This window comes from Lynx rufus, unplaced genomic scaffold, assembly GCF_022079265.1.
Source record: "Lynx rufus isolate CCGP_SWC_20201006 ecotype Redwood Valley unplaced genomic scaffold, mLynRuf1.p SCAF_4, whole genome shotgun sequence".
NCBI classification, from domain to species: domain Eukaryota; kingdom Metazoa; phylum Chordata; class Mammalia; order Carnivora; family Felidae; genus Lynx; species Lynx rufus.
This window is the reverse complement of record NW_025814856.1, coordinates 63,376,676-63,400,864: the sequence shown is the minus strand read 5'-3', so window position 1 is coordinate 63,400,864 and position 24,189 is coordinate 63,376,676. Positions and strand designations below refer to the sequence as shown.

Genomic DNA, 24,189 nt, shown 5'->3' with positions numbered 1-24,189 from the left:
AGATGCCACGGATGTAAGTGGTTTCAGTGGACTTAACCGGACTTGGGTTCTCTTTCTTTTTGTGGAGGTGAAATCCTCCGGATGTGAAATTAACCATCATAATGCGAGAAGTTCAGTGGCAGTCTCGGGGCTGTGCGGCCACCACTCCTAATTTGTGGACATTTTCACCACCCCAAAAGGAAGCCCATGCCCACTGACCGCTTGCCCCCCGTTTTCCCTCCCCCAGCCCTGGCAACACCACTCTTCTCTCTGTGTCTGTGGATTTCATGTTCTGAATATAAACAGAATCACACAACATGTGACCTTCTTGTCTGGCTTCTGTCATTAAACCTGATGTTTTTCAGGTTCATCCACATTGTAGACAAGTCAGTATTTCATTCCTTTTTGTGGCTGAATCATATTCCACTGTGTGGATAGACCGCAGTCTAGTCGACTATTAATGGGCCAGGATTGTGTCCCCCTTTTGGCTGTTGTGGGCAGTGCGGCTCTGAACATATGTGCACGTGTACTTGTCTGAATCCCTGGTTTCAATTCTTTGGGGGTGCTTGCCTTCTGGTAACTTGCTGGGGAGGAGCTGCCTAACTGTCTTCCACAGCAGGTGCACCATTTCACAATCCCACCAGCCGCGCATGACTGTCCTGCTCCCCCCACATCCTCGTCAACACTTGTTGTTCTCCGGTTTCTGGAGCAAAGGCATCTTGGTGAATGTGAAGTGCTTTTGTGGTTTTGGCTTATATTTCCTGAATGACTAATGCCTTTTCATGTGCTTCTTTGCTGTCCATACATCTTCTTTGGAGAGATATCTACTCAAGTCCTTGGCCCATTTTGTGATTGGGTCCTTTGTCCCTTGGATGATGAGTTGTAAGTGTTCCTTATATATTCTGGCTATTAGACCCTTCTCAGATATGTGATTTACAAATATTTCCCTTCATTCTCTAGGTTGTCCTTTTGCTTTTTACATAATGTCCCCTTTAAAAAAAAAAATGTGTGCTTAGTTTGAGAGAGAGAGAACTTGAGTAGGGGAGGGGCAGACAGAGAGAGAGAGAATCCCAAGCAGGCTCCGTGTTCAGCGCAAAGCTCAACAAAAGACTTGTTGCCACAACTGTGGAATCATGACCTGAGCCGAAACCAAGAGTCAGACGCTCAACCTGCTGAGCCACCCAGGCACCCCTTAACAATAGGAAGTGTTCTGACCCATGAACATGGGTTGTCTTTCCATTTATTTATATCTTTGTTCATTTCTTCTAGCAATGTTTTATAGTTTTCAGTGTGGGTTGGAGAATGAATCTCTTGAGAGCAGTATATAGTTGGACCGTGTTTTCAAATCTATTTTGCCAGTCTCTGACTTTTGACTGGAGAGTTTAACCCATTTACATGTATGGGGGGATAAGCTTCAGAATTCCCTGAGCCTGCACTGATGGGTTAACAAGGCATAAAGAATTACAAAGCTTTAGGATGCTCACATCCAAGTTTGGGTAAACGAGATTAGGTAAATAGGTATAGAGAGGGCGGGGCAAACACCCCAATATAGAACAAAGGTATACAAGATAACCAAGGGCAGAAGTGCCCCCCTCCCCCCCCCCCCCACTTAGTACTAGAGCAGAAAGCTGCTTTCACAGGAAGGAAGGACCAAATTAGGTAAACAGGTAAACCGGGCTATAGACCAATGCGCTATGCGTGATGCCACCCTGAGCGGAGCTAATTAACAAAAGAAAGGTGCTTGTTGACTCATCAGTGCAGGCTCAGGGAACTCCTAAGCTTATTCCCCACATACTCGTAATTACTGATAAGGAAGGATTTCTACCATTTTGCCAGTTTTTTCTCTGTCTTATACCTTCTCTGTTCCTCATTCCATCCATTATTGCCTTCTGTGTTTAATTGATTTTTTGTAGTTGACTGTGTGTGTGTGTGTGTGTGTGTGTGTGTGTGTGTGTGTTTTAAGTAGGCTTCATGCCCAGCGCAGAGCCCAACATGGAGTTTGAACTCATGACACTGAGATCAAGACCTGAGCTGTGGGATCAGAAGTTGGACGCTTAACAGACTGAGCCACCCGGGCACCCCTGTAGTGTGCTGTTTTGATCCTCATTTCGTTTTGTGTACATTTTTTTAGATATTTTCTTAGTGGTCACCCTGGAGATCACAGCGAATGTTCTCAATCCGTGGCAATATAGCTTCAATTGATAGCCACTTGGCTTCAACAGCATATAAATACTCTGCTTGTTCAACTTTCTCCCTCCCTCCTTCGTGTTATTGTCAAAAATTAATTCTTTGTACACTGTGTACCCATTTATCTTTTTAATCGTGTCAAAATTAAAAACAAGAGTTACAGAGCAAGACTACCGTAACCCTGGCTTTTATGTTTACTCATGTAGTTAGCTTTCCCGGAAACACTGATTTCTTCATATGACATTTCCTCTGTCGTGTCTGTTTTCACTTTGGCCCAAGAGACTCCCTCCAGCATTTCTTGTAGGGCAGATATTCTGGCAAGAACTCCTTCAGCTTTTATTTACCTGGGAATGCCTTAACTTCCTCTCTAATTTGTTGTTTGTTTGTTTGTGTTTTTTAAAAAGTTATTTATTATTTTTGAGAGAGAGCAAGTTGGGGAGGGGCAGAGAGAGAGGGAGACATGGAATCTGAAGCAGGATCTGACAGCTCAGAGCCTGACGTGGGGCCGGGACTCACAAATCGCGAGATCATGACCTGAGCCTAGGTCAGATGCTTAAATGACTGAGCCTCCACAGGCTTCCTCTCCATCTTGAAGGGTAGTTTTGCTGGATGGAGGAGATCTCGGTTGGCTGTTTTCTTTTTCCTTTCTGCACGTTAAATATGCCCCTGCCTGGTTGCCATGGTTTCTGCTGAGAAATGTGATGATCTTCTTATTGAGGGTTCCTTGTACATCACAAGTAATGTGCTTTCAAGATTCTCTGCCTTTGACTTTGGACTGACTCATAGCGTGTCTTGGTGCGGTGCGTCTTTGAGTTTATCCTAGTTAGAGTTTGTTGAGTTTCTTGAATGTGTAGATTTATGCTTTTCATTGACCTGGGGAGTTTTCGGCTGTTATATCTTCCTGTCTTCTTTCTGTCCCTGTGTCTCGTGGCTGTTCTGGAACTCTGGAAGTCTATATGCATATGTATGAGGGTGTCCTGCGGGGCTCCTAGGCTCTGGTTTCTGTATTCTTGTTTCCCTGCTGCTGCTCCTCCTCAGGCTCCTGATCCTTGAGCCCATTGATTCTTTCTTCCACCTGCTCAAGTCTGTCGAGCCCTCCAGTGAATTGTTCGTTTCAGTTATTGTGCTTTTTAGCTCCAGAACTTATATTTGGTTCCCTTTTTAATTTTTCTATCATTATTCTCATTTCATTCATGTATCATTTCTTTGGATTTCTTTCATTCTTTGTCCTTGATTTCCTTTAGTTTTTTTAGCATATTTAAGACAGTTGATTTGAAGTTTTTATTTAGTAACTCCAAAAAGTCCAACATTTGGACTTTCTTAGGGATGGCTTCGGTCATTTTTTTTCCCATTGGCTGGACTTCCGTGTTTCTTCGTGTGCCTTGTAGTTTTGTGTTGGAAACTGGACATTTCAGTATTTTATTATTTTTATTGTTTTAAGTTTATTTATTTATTTATTTTTAAATTTTTTTTTAATGTTTATTTATTTTTGACAGAGAGAGAGCGCGAGACGGAGCGTGAGCGGGGGAGGGGCAGAGAGGGCGACACAGAATCTGAAACAGGCTCCAGGCTCTGAGTTGTCAGCACAGAGCCCGATGCGGGGCTCAAACTCACAGACCGTGAGATCATGACCTGAGCCGAAGTCCGACGCTCAACCGACTGACCCACCCAGGCACCCTTATTTATTTATTTTGAGAGAGAGAGAAGGACAGAGAGAGACAGAGAGAGAGTGCGTGCACACCCAATATCAGGGGAGGGACAGAGAGAGAGAGAGAGAGAGAGAGAGAGAGAGAGAGAATCCCAAGCAGGGTCCACGCCATCAGCATAGACCCTGATGTGGCTCAAACTCTTGAACTGTGAGATCATGACCTGAGCCGAAATCGAGTTGGACACTCAACTGACTGAGCCCCCGAGGTGCTCAAAATTTTAATGTGGCGACTCAGGAGTCAGATGTCCCCCCATTCCCAGGGATTGTTGTTATTCCTTGTTGGGGGTCATGGCCATTGGCTTAGTGATGGTCGCTGTTTGGTATCTCAGGGGACAATGAGTGACATGACACAGTTCCTGGAGTCACTGAGAGACAGCGCGAGGAGGGCCCCCCACGCCTCGATCCTGTGGCTCTAAGCTGGGGCACGCTCTCAGTACGCCGATCCCCAACACTGCCGGCTTAGCTGTCACCTCCTGCTCACACAGGGCCCGCAGGGCCACCAGAGGTGCAAGTGTGGGATCGTGTCTACGGTCTGTCCTAAACATGTGTGCCGTGCTGGACGTGCATGGTGCTGCACCTTTTCCCTTCCAAGCTCTTATTCCCACAAGAGACTGCCTCCTCTCACTTCTCCCTCCCACACTCTCGGGTCTGTCTGTCTGTCACTTGTCCCATTCACCATCCCTTTTCCAGGTGGGCAAGGCCAGTTTATGTCCTTAAATCTTTTAACAGACATCACAGCCTACCAGAAACCCCTTCTAGCCCAAGGAAGCAGGAACGCCAGGCAGGTCAGAACTCACCGTCTGTTTTAAGAACAAGTCGGTATTAGTTGTCCTCCCCACCCCCCAGGAATGTTCCCTGCCATCCCGCAGCCCTGCCCTCATGCTGGGGAATGGAGAGTGGCAGGCAGGGGAGCGGAAGTCCCACACTGCCCCTTAACAAAAATAATCTGCTTTTTTCTTCAGTCCTCTAGTTGCTTTAAGTTTGCGATTAGATTTCGGAGTCCAAAAATTGTTGGTCCTGTTTGCCTTTGCCAGTATCTGGACACTTCAAGGGACAACTGATTTTGTGAAGCACCCAATATTGCCATTTTCCATACTGTCACCCAAGTATCTGATATTCTTTTTATTTTTTTTAATGTTGATTTATTTATTTATCTATTTATTTATTTTTGCACGTGGGAGAGTGAGAGAGAGAGAGAGCGCGCGAGCTCACACACGCAAGCACGGGGCGGGGGGCGGTCAAAGAGAGAGGGAAAGAGAATCCCAAGCAGGCTCCGCACTGTCAGCACAGAGCCTGATGTGGGGCTTGAACGCCCGAACTATGAAATCATAACCTGAGCCAAAACTAAGAGTTGGACGCTCAACCAACTGAGCCACCCAGGGGCCCCCAATATTCTTTTTAACAGTGTATGTATCCTTCACACTTAGAGAAATTCCTATAAATACGTGCAAAACATCATAAATGTTTGCAAACTCTTTAATCAGAGTTGGTATTTTCTTTAACAGGGCTTGGGAATCACATGTGGCTGAAAGAAACAGAGTTTCCTCAGAAATCCAGTCACTTTTATGCTCTAATTGCAGAACTCGGTTCCAGACTTTATAATTACCAGGTGATCTTTTGTTAAGTCATTTTGTATGTCACTCGTTTAAAACTTAGTACGCCAGATTAGATATTCACATGCAAACAAAGGTAACATTTGTTTTGCATGTGAATATCTAATAGAAATAACATGGGGATCAGCGTTCTAGTAAGTGCCTTTCTGGCTGCGAGACCCTGCAAATTTGCCCAGCCTCTGATCCCCGTGGGCTCTTGCCATATACTGAATGTTTGCGAACTCTGGTCTGCCCTGTTTCTTCCCGTTGGCGATGAGGTGTCTATCCTGTGCCTGTCCCATCGCTGATTTCACACAGAACACGTTTGATTCCAGTTTCACAGCTGGAAGGAAATTTGCTTCTAGAATCTCACCCGTATCCGACTTAGATGCTATTTTGATGAGGCTGTGAACTTTATTTTTTATTTATTTAAAAAAAAATTTTTTTTAATGTTTATTTATTTTTTTTTTTTTGAGACAGAGAGAGACACAGCATGAGCAGGGAAGGGGCAGAGAGAGAGGGAGACACAGAATGTGAAGCAGGCTCCAGGCTCTGAGCTGTCAACACAGAGCCCGACGCGGGGCTCGAACTCACGAACTGTGAGATCATGACCTGAGCCGAAGTCGGACGCTTAACCGACTGAGCCACCCAGGCGCCCCTGAGCCACCCAACCGCCCCGAGGCTGTGAACTTTAGACTTTTCAGTCAGGCTGGAATGAACTAAGACTTTGGAGGCTATTGGGACAGAACGGACGTGTTTTGCACCCGCAAAGGACATTCATTTGGGGTGCCGGGTCAGAATGCCACAGACTGAGTGTTCCCTCCCAGTTGAAACCCAAGCCCCAGGTTCGTGGAGGAGGGGCCTTTGGCCTTTGGGTGAGGTCATGGGGAGACCCCAGACCGCTCCCAGACCGTCGCTCCACCATGTGAGGACACAGCAAGGAGACGCTAAGAACCAGGAAGTAGTTCTCACCAGATGCTCAGTCTGCCGGCCTTGAACTCAGACATCCAGCCTCCAGGACTGTGAGAAATCGGTGTCCGTTGTTCATCAGCCCCCGGTGTCCAGGGTGTTCTGTCACAACACCTGAGCTAAGGCAGCTCCTCAGGGGAAGCCCCAGCACGTAGAAAATGGCAAATCATGTTAGCCACTGCCTGACACTCTGGATGGGCCAGCCTCCCCTTTGTCCCAAAGCCAGTTTGATCTCAGTGGGCTTAGACTGAGGCCAGACACGGGTGTCCCCTCTCTGGCCCACCCGCCTCTGCCTCTCCTGCATTCCAGCCCGGGTCTCGCCCACCCCACGCGCTGGCCTCCAAAGACCAGAGCAGAGAAGAATGACAGGAGCCGGGTGAGCCACTGCTCTGCGGAAAGAAGGCCAGACTGACGGACTCCACCCCGTCAGTGACCTTGCACCTGATTTCGTGGCCACTTCCCTTGGAGACCCCGTTTCCCGGCTCAGCCAGCAGCCGCTGGAGTCCAGTGTGTCTGGTCGTGTGGGGTCCCTACATGGGGAGAGGGTGCTGGTTGGGTCCCCTCCGCATTCCAACCCAGTGAGGGCCATTCCCTGGGAAGTTCATAGGTTGAAACCTGGAATCTCTCCCAGTTGCAAGGAAGCTACCTTTCTGCAAACACTGAGGATCTGTGTATCCTGGGTGCCTGGGTCCGGATGAAAGAAGAACACAAGGAAACCCCACAAGGAAGGCCAGCCTGAGGAATCCCCTCTACCACGTGGTCCTCACATCAAAGACCAGGATCCCAGGGGCTCCTGGGTGGCTCAGTCGGTTGGGCGTCCGACTTCGGCTCAGGTCAAGATCTCATGGTTCGTGGGTTCGAGCCCCGTGTCGGGCTCCGTGCTGACAGCTTGGAGCCTGGAGCCTGCTTCGGATTCTGTGTCTCCCTCTCTCTCTCTGCCTCTCCCCTGCTCACATTCTGTTTCTCTCTGTCTCTCAACAATAAATAGTAAACATTAAAAAATTAAAAACTGGAACTGGGGCCAGATAGTCAGGTTATCACCAGGGAACAGAGATGAGAATTTGGCGTGGACAACAGAGAATTCAGCGGTTACTGCCAATTTGGGATTAACTCCTATTTCGATGGCTAATTCTGTGGGTCAACTTCGCTAGGCTATGTGCCCAGATGTTTGGCCAAACGCTAGTCTAGATGTTGCTGTGAAGGTATTTTTTGATATGATTGACATTAAGCTGACAGGCTGTGAGTAAAGCAAATTATCCTCCATCATGTGGGTGGGCACACCCAACCAGTTGAAGGTCTTAAGAGAAAAAGGAAGAAACTCTGTCTCCAAACGTCCTTCAGACTTGAGCTACAATATGAGCCCTTCTCTGGGCCTCCAGGATGCCAGCCTCCCCTGCAGGTGTTAGACTTTCCAAGCTCCCCGATTGTGTGTCTTTTCCTCTCTCTCCTGACACTGGTTCTGTTTCTCTGGAGAACCCGGCCTCATACACTCAAATTCCCCTGGTGGTTTCTGCCAGGGCTTTGCCTGCGGTGTTCTGCCCAGGTCTTGCAAGGGGGTCTCCTCTCTGACTTTCCAGCCCAGCCCAAGTGTCCTCTCCTCAGAGAGCCTTCTGCGGCCAGCTAGACTGCCCATGACCTTGCCCTGCACATCCCAGCCTCCACTTTGCCGTGGACGCTTGGTTGACTTGCAGAGCCTCTTCCTGCCCCTCTGATCCTCCTACTGGAAGGTAACAAGCAAGAAGCTTGTCCAGAGCCTAACGTGGTCCCCAGCCACACGGGGGACTCACTAGATACCAACACGAAAAATGAAGGTCTCTTTTCAAAAGACATTCTTCCCTTCCGCGTCTCAGTTTGGGGGCAGACAGCACACCCAGCAGCGCCTTCCCCCTAAAAGTGCCTCCGGCTGAGCACCTAGAGCGTGTGTCTCATGAGGACAGGGTTTCTCTACAGTCACACTGTTGACCAGTGTTACCTTGTCTTACACACAGGAGAAAGCCCTGTTAGAAATCGCATGACACTGACTGGGGCTTATTTCTGGGTGACTTCTTTCTATGTTTATTTATTTTTGAGAGAGAGAGATAACCATCCCGGGAGGGGCAGAGGGAGAGGAGGACACAGAATCCCAAGCAGGCTCCATGCTGGCAGCGTGGAGCCCGATACGAAGCTCGAACTCACCAACCATGAGATCATGACTTGAGCCGAGATCAAGAGTCGGACACTTAACTGACTGAGCCACCCAGGCACCCCTGGGTGACTTCTTTTTAGATCCTAAGCTGTGGACCATAGAATCTGCTTTTATTCAATTAATGATAGACTTTATACAACGTTCCCTTCTCTCTAGATACCATGTTATAATGGCATTTTATGTCTGCCTAATTTCCAGTGACTATATCTGAATAAATATGTGAAAAACAATCTCATATTCAATAATACTATTTCCGGACAATTGAATTGTTTGCAGTTTTTCGATATTATGAACATCCCCGTTGCCAAATCTTTCCAACCGTGCTTAATTTCTTACTTAGGATAAACTCCTGAAAAACAGATAAACGATTCACAGTTTTTTTAGTGACCTTTTTATTTTGAATCTTAATAACTTGATAGTGCTTTTCAAACACTGGATATGCCTCCAGGAAACTGGATTGGAACAGTTGAGGGAATTAATTGTATGTGTCACGTTGTGTGTGTGCCTATAGTAGGAGCCAGCTGAAACCCTTTGGGGGAGAAGCCAAAATAAAATATGCATTTTTTTAATCCTGAGACATTTAGTTTTCAAGGAACCCTCAAACACATTTAGCAACAAATAAATGAGGGAGTATTTTCTGTATGGATATTTTTAAGTTTATTTATTTATTTTTCGCCGGGGAGAGAGGCAGAGACAGAGAATCCCAGGCAGGCTCCACACTGTCGTGGGGCTCGAACTCACGAACCGTGAGATCATGACCTGAGCCAAAACCAAGAGTCAGACGTTTAACCGACTGAGCCACCTGGGCACTCCGATGATTGATGTTCAGGTCCCTCCTGTAGAAAGGGGATGCCCCTCACTGTTTACAAGGACAGCCTAAGGCCGCAGCATGGCCCTCCGCCCCCCTCCCTCCCTCTTTCTCGCCTCCCCACTCCTTCTGCCCTCCCCCCCCCCCCCCCCCCGGCCCATTCTGTGTCCTCACGGACAGCCTCTCGGACTCCAGTACAACAGACTCCCCACTTTCAGATCATCTCCCCTGAACGTGACTTTTCCAAGGAAAGTCTGGAAAGGACACAGGTGTCTCAGAGGACACTCAGCGTCCCACCTGCCATGCACGTGTATCAGGGTGGAAATGTGATTTCTCTCCCCTTTACGAATAAGAAGACTAACTCTATTCAGACAGGCAGGATTGGGACTGATTTGGTTTCTTTGTTTGTTTGTTTTCCAGGCCAGACTTCGTATGCCAAAGGAGCACCTGGAGCTTTTAAGGTGAGTGAGATTTTTCTGCCACGTGGGGCTTTCTGGCGGGACTGCAGCAGTGGGATGTTTTCGTAAAACTATAAAAATGAAATCATTCCTGCTTCTGTGGGTCATTCTTTTTTTTCGGTTTATTTATTTTGAGAGAGAGAGAGAGAGAGAGAGCACAAGTGGGGAGGAACAGAGAGAGGGAGAGAGAAAGAATCCCAAGCAGGCTCCACACTGTCAGCACAGAGACTGACATGGGAGTCGAACTCACGGACCGTGAGATCAGGACCTGAGCTGAAACCAGTAGTCGGAGGCTTAACCGAATGAGCCACCCAGGCGCCCTCCCTGTGGGCAGCAGGACACAAAATTGTCAACAGGATCTCTACTTTGCTACTAACTTTTTTGCATGGAATAAAAAGTGTTAGAAACACACCAAACTGTAACGGTGTTTATTTCTGGAAGCGTTTTATATTTTCTAAACCGTGAACATGTATTGTTTTACAAATTGGGGAGAAAATACTAGATAAGTAGTGCTTACATTTTTCAACATAAGAGAATACCTGTTGTTGGGGCGCCTGGGTGGCTCACTCGGTTGAGCGTCCGACTTCAGCTCAGGTCATGAGCTCACAGTTCGAGCCCTGCATCCGGCTCTCTGCTGTCAGTGCAGAGCCTGCTTGAGATCCTCTGTCCTCCTCTCTTGCTGTCCCTCCCCTACTCGCACTCTCTCTCTTTCTCTCCCAAAAATAAATAAACATTAAAAAAAAGAGAGAGGGGCGCCTGGGTGGCGCAGTCGGTTAAGCGTCCGACTTCAGCCAGGTCACGATCTCGCGGTCCGTGAGTTCGAGCCCCGCGTCAGGCTCTGGGCTGATGGCTCAGAGCCTGGAGCCTGTTTCCGATTCTGTGTCTCCCTCTCTCTCTGCCCCTCCCCCATTCATGCTCTGTCTCTCTCTGTCCCAAAAATAAATAAACGTTGAAAAAAAAAAATTTTTTTTAAAAAAATAAAAAAAAAAAAAAAAGAGAGAGAGAGAAATACCTACTGGCTTGACATGTTCTTATTCAGCCCACCAGTCATTTTCAAACTGTCAAAATGGCAGAACCTATTCTTCAAGAGTAAAGTCTGGCACCCTCCTCGCCAGTGACAGTGACAGGGAGTTGCCCTGGACTGCAGCCTCCAGCCCTCCTCAGGGCTCAGGTTGAAGACCACAGCTCCATGCCCCACTGGAGATGCAGGGGGTTCCCCATTCGAATAAGGTGGGGGTTAGGCTTGAGGATTCACACCGTGAAATCACCCAGTCTCAGTCAGGGCGGCCAGAGCCCTGAGGGAGGGACATGCAAGGTTGGATGAGCCTCAGTTGCCTGAGAAGAGTGCGTCCTAAGCATTGGGCCGCCTTCCAGAAGCTTCCCCTGAGTGTCCTTGCCTTTCATCGGTAGTTAGAGGCGGTTCCTTAGACAAAGGGGTGGCCCTGAGCTCTCTCTCGAGACTTGGTCTCCGCTACAACATAAAGCCTCATCACTTCTTCCTCGGCCGCTCCTGAAGCCTGGCTGGTGATGGGAAGCCCCCACTCTCACCCTTCACACTGGGGGTCTCCATTCACAGGAAGGAAAGCCAGACTCTGGAGAACAACTTCCGAAAAATTCTATTTTTGATTGAACAAATAGATGTTCTGAAGGCTTTGCTTAGAGATACGCGAGATGGTCTGCACAACTACAGCGGGGACACGGACGGAGGCGAGGACCGGAACCCCATGGGGGCCATCGACGAGGTGAGGGAGGCTTGGGGGGGGTGGTCACACTCCACGGCTTCTCAGCGCAGAAAGATCGAGTGCAGGCTGTTATGTGGTTTGTGTCCTCCTCTCTAACCTTCTCCCTGACAGCAGCTTACCTCAGGAAAGCTTGCCGCACACACCCAATTTTTCATCACTGCTGAATCACAGAGAAGACTGTGGCAATATGACTGACTTCCCGCCAAATAAATGACTGATTCTGTTTTATTTTCCAGGAAAACAAACAGAAGATCATTCAGAAGTGGCAGCCTCTGATGTCTATACACACGTACTTAAAGAACAAAGCATTTTGGGGGTGCCTGGGTGGCTCAGTCAGTTAAGTATCTGACTCTTGATTTCGGCTCAGGTCATGATCTCATGGTTGGTGGGGTTGAGCCCCATGTTGGGTACTGATAATGTCAAGTGCACCTGATTCAGGTCCATAAATAAAAATATTATACATTTTTTTTTGTTTATTTATTTTGAGAGAAAGGAAAAGAGCACGAGCAAAAAGGGTGGAGAGAGAGAGAGAGAGAAAGAGAGAGAATCCTAAGTAGGCTCCACACTGTCAGCACAGAGCCTGACATGGGGCTCAAACTCACAAACTGTGAGATCATGACCTGAGCTGAAATCAAGAGTTGGACACTCAACTGACTGAGCTACCCAGGTGGCCCTATTTTTAAAAGTATATTTTTAAGTTTATTTATCTATTTATTTTGAGAGAGACAGCATGGGCAGAGAGGGAGGGAGAGAGGGAATGATGTCTACTTTCTGAAGCACCCGGAAACCTCACCCTGACACCTGCTGTCTTCCAGACCCTATTTTGTCATGGCCCTGGGACAAGGGCTTCCATCAGTCACAGCTTGAAGGGTGGGGCTTCTGCTTTTTGAGAATCAAAATGCCCTTAAGAAACCAATATATTTTTTTAAGTTTATTTATTTATTTTGAGAGAGAGAGAGCAGGGAGGGAAAGGGGGCGTGGTGCAGAGAAATCCAAGCAGGCTCTGTGCTGTGATTGCAGAGGCTGACATGGGGCTCGATCCCATGACCTGTGAGATCATGACCTGAGGTGAAATCAGTAGTCTTCTTGCGTAACCAAGAGTCCTATATTACCTCAAAGGATGGATACTTTCTAACAAGCAGTCACGTGCTCTCTGTCAACTGCCTTGATTCCTGAATACTTACAGAATGTTCAAGTCTTTATTACTAAATGAGACCCGAATGATGGGGGGTGGTGGGGATCACAGTACGACAGGCAGTCGCTGGGGCTTCCAAAGGGGCCTTCGGTCCAACCTTGCTGGGACTTGGAGGGTGTCTGGACACATGTCAGCTGCCCCAGGGAGTGGCGATCCCACAGAGCCATGAAGGTCATTAGAAATCTGTGCATAGTGCTCGGATGTGTGCAGCTCAGTAGATGTTCACTGTTATTGTTATTTGGCAGATGATGGCACGCAGGTCCAAATTGACAAAGTGAATTGTCAAAACTCAAACACTTGGCTGCGATTAACAGAAACCCCTTTTTAATATTTGTACAGGAAATGTCAAACTTGGTGAATTCCATCCTTAAAAAGTTGAGAGAAGACCAAGTCCAGATGGCTGACTATGCTCTTAAGTCAGCAGGTGAGTAAAAACTGGAAAAAGTTCATGCTTCCCAAGGGTCTCGATTCTCCATATGTGTTTATTAAGAAAACATAGTTATCTGTCCAGTAATTGAGAAGGAGGAAAAATGAGCAAATCTAGACAATGAGGCAGACTATAGACATGGTTGTAGTTGATGTTTTCTGGGTGCACATCTCGGAGGCAGCAAAGGTGTGCGTCTTCATTAGCATGAGTCCAGGACCATGAAGGAAGCTGACGTGTCACAGTGAGGTTGGGGATGCAGAAAATAGAACAGGTGACACAATCATTACAACCTACAATGACTGCTAATGACTAATCTAAATGCATTATTCGTGGTGAAAGACAGGATGTGTTCTAAATGTCTTGCCATTAATAAAATGAATGCTTAAGTGCTTAGAGTTTAGACCATGAACCTTAATATTCTCTACCTGTCTGTGATAGCCTATAAACAATGTGTTCGGTGAACCATGTGGAAAGAGAGAAAGAGGGAGAAAGTGTAAAGCACACGCAGTCACACTGGTATTTACCAACTGACAAAGCCAGATTTAGAGTGGGGCAATAAATCTGTATCCTGTATCGAGTTGACAGCATTTGGACTAGAATGATTATACGGGGTGTGTGTGTGTGTGTGTGTGTGTGTGCGTGTGTGTGTGTGTTGAAAGAGACAGAGCAAGAGAAGAGACTTGCTGAACCTGAGTTCCCTGAAGTTTGGGGAGAATCAGCACTGAGATAAAGCAAAGGAAGGTGAACTGCAGAATCCTTTTTTTTTTCAGTATTGGCATTTGGAAACACCATTTTTATGCTTTCTTTCCTCTTCCCTATTGAATGTATTTACGGCTTCCATTTTGAAGAATTCATGATGACAAGTGTAAGTCCAGGGGTAACCCACTAGAGTAAGGGAAAGCAGAAAATGGTTATGGTTTCTCAATAAACGTGAGACACGATAGCAGCTTCTTGAGCCAAGACGAAGGGAGCCCATGCCAGCTTCCCATCCCCCCACCTCCTCCACCAACTGATTACATACGACTAAAAGTTTTGGACAAAATATAAAAATATATAATATTTATATAATATATATATAATATATATTTATATTACATATATAATATATATAATATATATTTATATTACATATATAATATATATAATATATATATTTATATTACATATATAATATATATATAAAAAATATAAAAAGTCTGGCTTTTTATCAGACCCAAGTCTGATGAAAAGTAAACAAAAGCAGGCAGATTGTGGAGGGCAATGAAAAACCTAGAAGTGACCCACGTGGGGGTGAGTTACACGTTTATGGATTAGAAGGGTCAATTCATTTAAGATGGCAATTCTCGCTAACTGGTCTATTGACTCAATCCCAGAAGAATTGTCTATACAAATCTACAAGTTGTTTCTAAAATGTATGTGGAATCACAGAGGAACCAGAATAGCCAAAACAGTTTTGAAAACGAAGAACAGGGGAGCCTGGGAGGTTCATTCAGTTAAGCGTCTGACTTCGGCTGGGGTCATGATCTCGTGGTTTGTGAGTTCAAGCCCCACATGGGGCTCTCTGCTGTCAGCTTGGAGCCTGCTTCAGATCCTCTGACTCTCTCTCTCTGCACTTCCCCACTTGTGCTCTCTCTCTCTCTCTCAAAATAAATATAAAAAAAAAAGAAAAGGAAGAACAAAGTATGAGGATTGACATTCTCTGATGTTAAGGCTTATTACAGAGCTGTAGTAATTAACGGAGTGTGGTCTTGCTGAAATCAGTGGAACAGAATAGCGAGTCCAGAAATAGTCCCACACATAGAGGGCAAGGTGATTTTTGGCAAAGGAGAAAAGGCAAGTTAATGGTGCTGGAGAAGTGAGACATTTTCAGCAAATAAATCTCGACTCATCACTTACACCTTACAAAAATTAACTCAAAATGGGAGACTGACCTAAATGTAAAGTTTAAAGCTATAAAACTTCTAAAAGAAAGATCCTTGTGACTAAGTTCAGAAAAGATTTCTTTTTTAAAATGTGTATTTATTTATGGGGTGCCTAGGTGGCTCAGTGGGTTAAGTGCCCGACTTCGGCTCAGGTCATGATCTCACGGTTCGTGGGTTTGAGCCCCATGTCCGGCTGTGTGCTGACAGCTCGGAGCCTAGAGCCTGCTTCGGATTCTGTGTCTCCCTCTCTCTCTGCCCCTCCCCTGCCCATGCTCTGTCTCTCTGTCTCTCTCTCTCAAAAATAAATAAACATTAAAAAAAATTTAAAAAAATTAAATGTTTATTTATTTATTTGGGGAAGGGGAGGAGCAGAGAGAGAGAGGAAGAGAATCCCAAGCAGGCTCTGTGCCGTCAGCAAAAAGCCTGACACGGGGCTTGATCTCACGAACTGTGAGATCTTGACCTGAGCCAAAATTAAGAGTTGGGCTCTCAACCGACTGAGCCACCCAGGTGCCCCTGATTGAAATGTTCTAATATTGATTGTGGTCATGGTTGTACAACTCTGTGAATATTAGAAAAACCACCCACTTGTACTCTTGAAATGGGTGAATAATGTAGTATGTGGATTTTATCTCAATAAAGCTGATTAGAAATTTAAAAATAAATGAATGAAAAAGTGAATACATATACATTCTTAAAAAAAAAAAAACAAAACCTATATACCTGGGGCACCTGGCTGGCTCAGTCAGTAGAGTGTTTGACATTTGATCTCGGGGTTGTGAGTTCAAGCCCCTTGTTCAGTGTAGAGATTACTTAAAAATAAGATCTTAAAAAAAAAAATTGATCAAGAAAACCTGCTTAGGGGCACCTGTGTGGCTTGGTAGGTTATTGATTTTGGCCAGGCCGTGATCTCATGGTTCGTGGGATCAAACCCCGTGTAGGGCTCTGTGCTGATATCCTGGAGCCTACTTGGGATTCTCCCTCTCTCTCTCTATCTCTCTCTCTCTGTCTCTCTCTCAAAATAAATAAAATTTAAAAAATCTTAAAAGAAAAGAAAACCTGCTTAGTATAAAAAAAAAAAAAAGGATGCCCAGTTACATGTGAATTTCAGGCAAACAGCAATTAACTTTTTTTTTTTTTTTAATTTTTTTTTTCAACGTTTATTTATTTTTGGGACAGAGAGAGACAGAGCATGAACGGGGGAGGGGCAGAGAGAGGGAGACACAGAATCGGAAACAGGCTCCAAGCTCTGAGCCATCAGCCCAGAGCCCGACGCGGGGCTCGAACTCACGGACCGTGAGATCGTGACCTGGCTGAAGTCGGACGCTCAACCGACTGCGCCACCCAGGCGCCCCAAACAGCAATTAACTTTTAAGTATAAGTATCTCCCATATATTGTATGGGACATGCTCATACTAAAAAATTGCTTATTTTTTTATCTGAAATTCAAATTTAACTGGGAGTCTTGTATTTCTACTTGCTAAATCTGGAAACCTTAGGTGCACAGTAACTATTTCAGATTCTGCCATCTCAGAAAAAATACTGGCAACTGGATACTCAGTCAGGTACATGCATTTTTAGCTTCGTATTGTGATATCCAGATACAGCTTGAGGAAACGATTTGCATTTTCTTAATTTCTTGTGTCTAAACTACATTTTGCTTCTAAACTGAAATAACCTGAAGGGATAACATTCGACGAGTATACTTTTGGATTTCTTCGGTTAAAATTAAAGCTCAGTGAATCTACAGAATTGCTCTTACGAATATAACTTGTGGATACATTTATAACGTCGGGTTTTATGCTTTTTTTCAAGTAGATTGGGCTGACATAAAGTCTCATCACACGAGCTGTGAAAATATGGGGGTCCATATGTCTAAGTAATAAACGCTATGCACATGATATTTCCACCTCTGATGCAACTTCTCTGGAATTCAGTTAATACCAGTTTCAGAAGTTTTGTGAAATGACATGGAACAAACATGATTTTCTCAAAGTGACAACATCTCAGCAGTAATGAGAGCCAGAAGTCATACTTTCCCAGCCGGTTCCCGAGTGTGAACCTTAACTTACTTGTAATCTGCCTGGGAATACTTTGCTAACAACATTATTAAAATACAAATGACCGGGGTGGGGGGTGGCTCAGTCGGTTAAGCTTCCAACTCTTGGTTTCAGCTCAGGTTATGATCTCACGGTTTGTGGGTTCGAGCCCCACATAGGGCTCTGTGCTAACAGTGTGGTGCCTGATGGGGATTCTGTCTTCCTCTGTCTCTGCCCCTCTCCTGCTAGCTCTCTCTCTATCAAAAATAAATAAACACTTAAAAAATGTTATTTCTGGGGCGCCTGGGTGGCGCAGTCGGTTAAGCGTCCGACTTCAGCCAGGTCACGATCTCGCGGTCCGGGAGTTCGAGCCCCGCGTCAGGCTCTGGGCTGATGGCTCAGAGCCTGGAGCCTGTTTCCGATTCTGTGTCTCCCTCTCTCTCTGCCCCTCCCCCGTTCATGCTCTGTCTCTCTCTGTCCCAAAAATAAATAAACGTTGAAAAAAAATTAGAAAAAAATGTTATTTCTATATACATATGTATACAGTTATATATTTGTATATGTATATATATATATATATACATACAATATATATACACATTTATATATATATATAAATGACTGGGGTGCCTTGGTGGCTCAGTTGGTTGGACAGCTGACTCTTAATTTCACTTCAGGTCATGATCTCATGTTTCGTGATTCATGGTATCGATTCCCATGTTGGGTTCTGTGCTGGCGACTTGGGGCCTGCTTGGGATTCTCTGTCCCTCTGTGCCCCCCTCTCTTTCTAAAAATAAATAAATATCTCTTAAAAATAAAATAAATAAAATGCAAGTGACGTGTTTGGGGTTGCATAATGTTTTATTTTTTTAATTATTTTATTTTTTTAGGGGCCTCTGTCATTGAAGCTGGGACCTCCGAAAGTTACAAAAATAACAAAGCAAAACTTTACTGGCATGGGATCGGGTTCTTAACCTATGAAATGCCCCCAGATGTTATTCTTCAGGTAAAAGCTAGACTAAGAGGAATGTATTACTGTAGGGTTTTGTTCTTATTATGTATCATGAAAATATTAACACCGAAACAGAGGCCACTCTGAACTTGTCACAATATCTGAACCCATCCTCTTGCATTTCAATAGTCATCAAACTATCTAAATTTTTTCTTATTGTATGAGCAGTAAATTATGATTGATTATTAGTTGTTTTTATTATTTTAAGACCAGTAGACTAGATGATTTGACTTCTTAAATAGGACATAGACATTCCATGTCTTTTCCTTACGTTGATTCTGCGCCCCACCCCCGTTTTCTTTGAAAGCTTCAGTCTTCGAACAAATACCTGCTCAAGGTGCATGTCCCCTCAGCTCCCACACTGTGCTACATGCTGCTCAGGCCAATGCATTCTTACAAAGTCCAGTTACAACAGGAGAAATTTCCAAACAAGATTTCCACTAACATTCGAGTTCAATTCAAAAGGCTCTGGACAGACATCAACAGATGGTGGGGCTCTTCTTAACTATAACCTACAAACCTAAAGTCAGTTCTCAAGGTAGGAAGCCCTTCAGGAGCAATCGTATGGATCTCATTCCAGACTCTAGATCTAGAAAGTGGTAGACGTCATTTTTCTTTCTTACAACGACTGCCATCTCCATCGCCACCACCATCATATCTTTACCACCCATGCCAACTCGCCGCCTCCTAGCTGCCCACAGTCTAATTAGAGCAACAAAAGAAAACACCGTAAATCAATTATCTAATCATATAGTATATAATCCTGCAATAAAGGGCTTTGTTTGCCGTAAACATAATGTGCTCTGGAAGAACAACTGAACCCATAGGTATCTTGGCAGTTTTCCTGCGTGATGTGTACCCATAAAACACCTTCATGTTATGGGCGTACGTGAGATCTATGGTCAGTAGTGGTTTGCTGACCAATATTGCAGCGGTGGATTTATACAGCCACATAAGAGATTAACTCCATGTTTTCTTTCCAGCCGGATGTCCATCCTGGAAAGTGCTGGGCCTTCCCAGGTTCCCAGGGTCACGCCCTGATCCAGCTCGCCAGGAAGATCACACCCACTGCTGTTACCATGGAGCACATCTCCCAGAAGGTGTCTCCCTCAGGAAACATCTCCAGCGCACCCAAGGAATTTTCCGTCTATGTGAGAGGCAATCAAAATCGGTGTTCCGAGTGGGTTATGATAGGAGGGGGTGGCTGGGAATCAGACGCTGGGATGAGCAGCTAACCGTTTTTATCACTGTGAGAGAGTTACTTGTTCCCTGGACCTCTGCTCTGCCATCGACAAGGCAAGGGTTGGACCAGATACGTTCTATTACTTATTTTTTTTTGCTTTTATCAAAGCTATCTGTGCACAATTTAAAAATGAACATTCTTATATGCTTATAATTCAGCACTTTCTTGTGCCAGGGCTCTCACCCCAGGTTTCTACTCTCTGGAAGCTTCTGCCTGTGACAGTTTTAGCCACTCCTTTGGGTACTTGCCTTCATATCTGTTTTTATGGTTACTTCTTTTTAAAAAATTTTTCTTTAATGTATGTTTATTTTTGAGAGAGACAGAGACAGAGCATGGGCAGGGGAGGGGCAGAGACAGAGAGAAAGACACAGAATCCGAAACAGGCTCCAGGCTCTGAGCTGTCAGCACAGAGCCCGATTCGGGGCTCGAACTCAGGAACAGTGAGACCATGACCTGAGCTGAAGTCGGATGCTTAACCGACTGAGCCACCAGGCGCCCCTGTTACTTCTTTATTTTTAAGTTTATTTATTTATTTTGAGAGAGAGATAAAGCACAAGTAGGGGAGAGGCAGAGGGAGAGGGGAAAGAGAAAGAATCTCAAGCAGGCTCCACACTGTCAGCACAGAGCCCGACGCAGGGTTGGATCTCATGAACCGTGAGATCACGACCTGAGCTGAAATCAGACACTTTAATAGACTGAGCCACCCAGGCACCCCTACATTCCCTTTTTGAAAAGTAATCTCTTAGGAATGCAAGCTGGTGCAGCCACTCTGGAAAACAGTATGGAGGTTCCTCAAAAAACTAAAAATAGAACTACCCTATGACCCAGCAATTGCACCACTAGGCATTTATCCACAGGATATAGGTGTGCTGTTTCGAAGGGACACATGCACTCCCATGTTTATAGCAGCACTATCAACAATAGCCAAAGTATGGAAAGAGCCCAAATGTCCCTCAATGGATGAGTGGATAAAGAAAATGTGGTGTATATATACAATGGAGTATTACTCGGCAATCAAAAAGAATGAAATCTTGCCATTTGCAACTACGTGGATGGAACAGGCGGGTATTATGCTAAGTGAAATGAGTCAGTCAGAGAAAGACAAAAATCATATGACTTCACTCATATGAGGACATTAAGAGACAAAACAGATGAACATGAGGGAAGGGAAACAAAAATAACATAAAAACAGGGAGGGGGACAAAACGTAAGAGACTTAAATATGGAGAACAAACGGGGTTACTGGAGGGGTTGTGGGAGGGGGGATGGGCTAAATGGGTAAGGGGCACTAAGGAATCTACTCCTGGAATCATTGTTGCACTAGATGCTAACTAATTTGGATGTAAATTTTAAAAAATAAAAAATAAAATAAAAGATATGCATATATATATACATACATACATACACACATACACACAATGGAGTATTACTCAGAAATTTAAAAAAAATGGTACTCTCTATACCTAATTTGGGGGCTTGAAATCACCACCCCCAAAATCCAGAGTCACACTCTCCTCCCACTGAGCCTGCCAGGTGCCCCTGCTTCTACTTCTTGATCTTTCAGTTTTGCTTGTAATCAATCCATTGGCATCCTTTGATGAAAAATGAAGAGTAGCCTCTTCCGTGGCTCTCCCAACCTCCCCAAAGTTTTATGTCTTACTTTTTTATAAAACAACAACAACAACAACAACAAGTGTATTGAGATGTAATTCACACACGAGCAATTCAAATACATAAAATGTACACTTCAGTGGCTTGTGGTATATTCACAGAGTATCCATCCCTACCATCAATTTTAGAACATGTTTAAAAAATGTTTATTTCTTTTGAGAGCTCGAATTGGGGGAAGGGCAGAAAGAGAGAGAGAGAGAGAGAGAGAGAGAGAGAGAGAGAATCAGAGAATCCTAAGCACTATCAGCACAAAGTCTGATGTGGGGCTTGATCTCACGAATTGTGAGATCATGACCTGAGCCAAAATCTAGAGTCAGATGCTCAACAACTGAGCCACCCAGGCACCCCTGGAACATTTTTGTTGCTCCCGACAGAAAACGTGCACTCGTTAGCTGTCACCTCTCATCTTCCGTCTGTCACTCCCTGCCACCACTGACCTACTTAGTCTCTGTAGAGTCACTCATTCTGGATATTTCCTATAAATGAAATCATAGAACATGTGGTCCTTCGCGAATGGCTCCTCCCACTTGGGATCATGTTTTCAAGGTTCATCTGTGTCATAACGTGTCAGCACTTTATTTTTTCAATTGTTGAATAATAACTACTTCGCTGGGTGGATAGACCACGTTTTACGTATCCATTCGTCAGATGATGGGCGTTGGGTTTGCTTCCACTTCTTTGACTGTGATGAATAATGCTGCTGGGAACGTTTGTGTACGAGTCTTTGTGTGGACATTGGTTTTCTTTTCACTCGGAACTGTACCTGGAAGTGGAATTACTAGATCACATGGTAAACCTGCATTTCATGTTCGAGATGCTGCCAGACAGTATCTCTTACTTTCAATTGGTATGCAGTGTTTTCGCTGTAACCGTGTCAGTGATGTTCTCATTTGAGCCATATCGTATACGAGTTTCTTTGTGTAAGAGTTTTGATGTTCCTGAGGACAACAAATGTCTCTTTTTAATTCACTTTGCTTGAGGCACCTGGCTGGCTCAGTCGGTTAAGCATCCGACTCTTGGTTTCAGCTCAGGTCATGATCTCGAGGTTCATGGGATCGAGCCCCACGTTGGGCTCTGTGCTGATAGTGCAGAGCCTGTTTGGGATTCTCTCTCTCTCCCTCTTTCTCTGCCCCTCCCCTGCTCTCTCTCTCAAAATAAATACATAAACTTAAAAAATACTTTGCTTACTTTTCTATATCCCTATCACAAAAACATTCATTATCTCTTTTTCAGGAGTGTCAAAATCCTGCCATTATGTTCCTTCATGTCAGACAGTTTCTAAGTTTCTTCTTTATTTTACTTTTTAAAGATGTCCTTCTTGTCCGCATTGCCCCCTCTTATCTGATCTGCATGAACTTCATCTCTGCATCCTGGGGATTCAACGTAATCACCTCTTCTATTATTTAAAAAAAAAATCTTTTCTCTCTGATTCTCCTTTGTTTCTTTGCTCCACCTTCTGAAAGATTTTGCCAACTTGTATCTTAACCCATTTGTTGAATTCTTCATTTCTGCTGTCATGATTATTCCAAGACTTTTTCTTTTTTCTGTAAATAACTCCCGTCTTTAGAGTCTAAATGTCTTCCTTCATGGATACAGTATGTTCAGTTTTGGAAGATATTAACGGAATTCGTTTCAGTTCTGTGGTGTTTTCTTCTGTTCCCTCCCCTGTCTTTATCCCCAAATACCACTTTTCCTATTTGTTGAAAGTGGCTCTTCTCTCGTGGCTGGTGATGCTTTTCTGTCGCATTTCAGAGACAAAGGGTGAAAAGCTAGCTCAAAGCTCTGCACACTTGGTGTGTGAGCTTCTTGGGTGGGTGGTCTGCTTGGGCTGTTTCTTCCAACGCCCCCAGTGTGATACAGGGTTAGGTTGACCCTCAAAGAATCCCACAACCTTGTTGCGTGGGGATTTCAGCGTGACCAGCCACACGCTGTGAGAACAGGTGCATGGTACCCTCCCCCCCCACTGCAGCCCCCTCCCAGCCCCCACCCCAATGACCCCGTCTCTGCCCTTTCTGGATACTTGCAATGACAGTATCGACATGCTGTTGGTCCCGCTACACACAGGGTAATCCATGCTTTCTCCAGGCCACTCCACCAGTCACCAGGTGGCTATCTGCAGACTTCTTGTCTTAGTGCCTGTTCCCAGGTGTTCCCTGTTGGTTTATGCCTTTCTTTTTTTTAAGCCTTTAAAAAAATTTTTTTAAGTTGATTTATTTTTTTATTTTTTTTTTAATTTTTTTTTTCAACGTTTATTTATTTTTGGGACAGAGAGAGACAGAGCATGAACGGGGGAGGGGCAGAGAGAGAGGGAGACACAGAATTGGAAACAGGCTCCAGGCTCTGAGCCATAAGCCCAGAGCCCGACGCGGGGCTCGAACTCCCGGACCGCGAGATCGTGACCTGGCTGAAGTCGGACGCTTAACCGACTGCGCCACCCAGGCGCCCCTAAGTTGATTTATTTTAAGAGAGAGTGTGAGTGGGGAAGGGGCAGAGAGAAGGGGGGAACAGAGGATCTGAAGCAGGCACAGAGCCCGACGTGGGGCTCGAACCCACAAACCATGAGATCACAACCTGAGTCAAAGGCAGACACTTAACCAACTGAGCCACCCAGGCGCCCAACTTGTGCCTTTCTTCAGCTCCCCGGTGACCCCATCTGGAGGGGGTCTCACAGTTAAAACATGGGCGCCCGGCCTGCTCTGTGCACCATTGGAATGCCTATAAATGCCATGATTCTGGGGTCACAGGACAGAACAGAAGCTGCTCCCCTTTGACGCAGAGCCTGCTGACACCTACAGCTGACTTAGGTTGGATCTGAGCGGGTCGAACCCCACCTCAGAGAGGCGAACTCAGTTGCTCATTACAGATGAATTATGGGTAGCCCGTCAGGCAATAAAAACCACTTCTCATCCTTTTTCTCTTCTCTTAGCAAATTTATGAAGCAGTGAAATTAAAGCAGTGATAAAGAAGGCAGCAATGAGACTCGCACACCTCCCTTAACAGGATAAACTACAGCTGGCCCCCCGCCCCCAGCAGTGGTGATGTTTGACCAGCC

At 45.2% G+C, this 24,189-nt stretch overlaps 1 protein-coding gene across 1 annotated transcript in view; it reads left to right on the top strand.

Moving 5' to 3' along the window:
• SUN3 (Sad1 and UNC84 domain containing 3) overlaps positions 1–24,189 on the top strand; it is a 30,710-nt gene that overhangs the window by 3,454 nt on the left and 3,067 nt on the right. The window contains exons 3-8 of the mRNA XM_047097576.1: positions 5,380–5,483; positions 9,849–9,889; positions 11,463–11,616; positions 13,163–13,247; positions 18,102–18,217; positions 19,207–19,374. Coding sequence (XP_046953532.1) covers positions 5,380–5,483; positions 9,849–9,889; positions 11,463–11,616; positions 13,163–13,247; positions 18,102–18,217; positions 19,207–19,374 — 668 coding nt within the window. The remainder of the gene's footprint in view (positions 1–5,379; positions 5,484–9,848; positions 9,890–11,462; positions 11,617–13,162; positions 13,248–18,101; positions 18,218–19,206; positions 19,375–24,189) is intronic.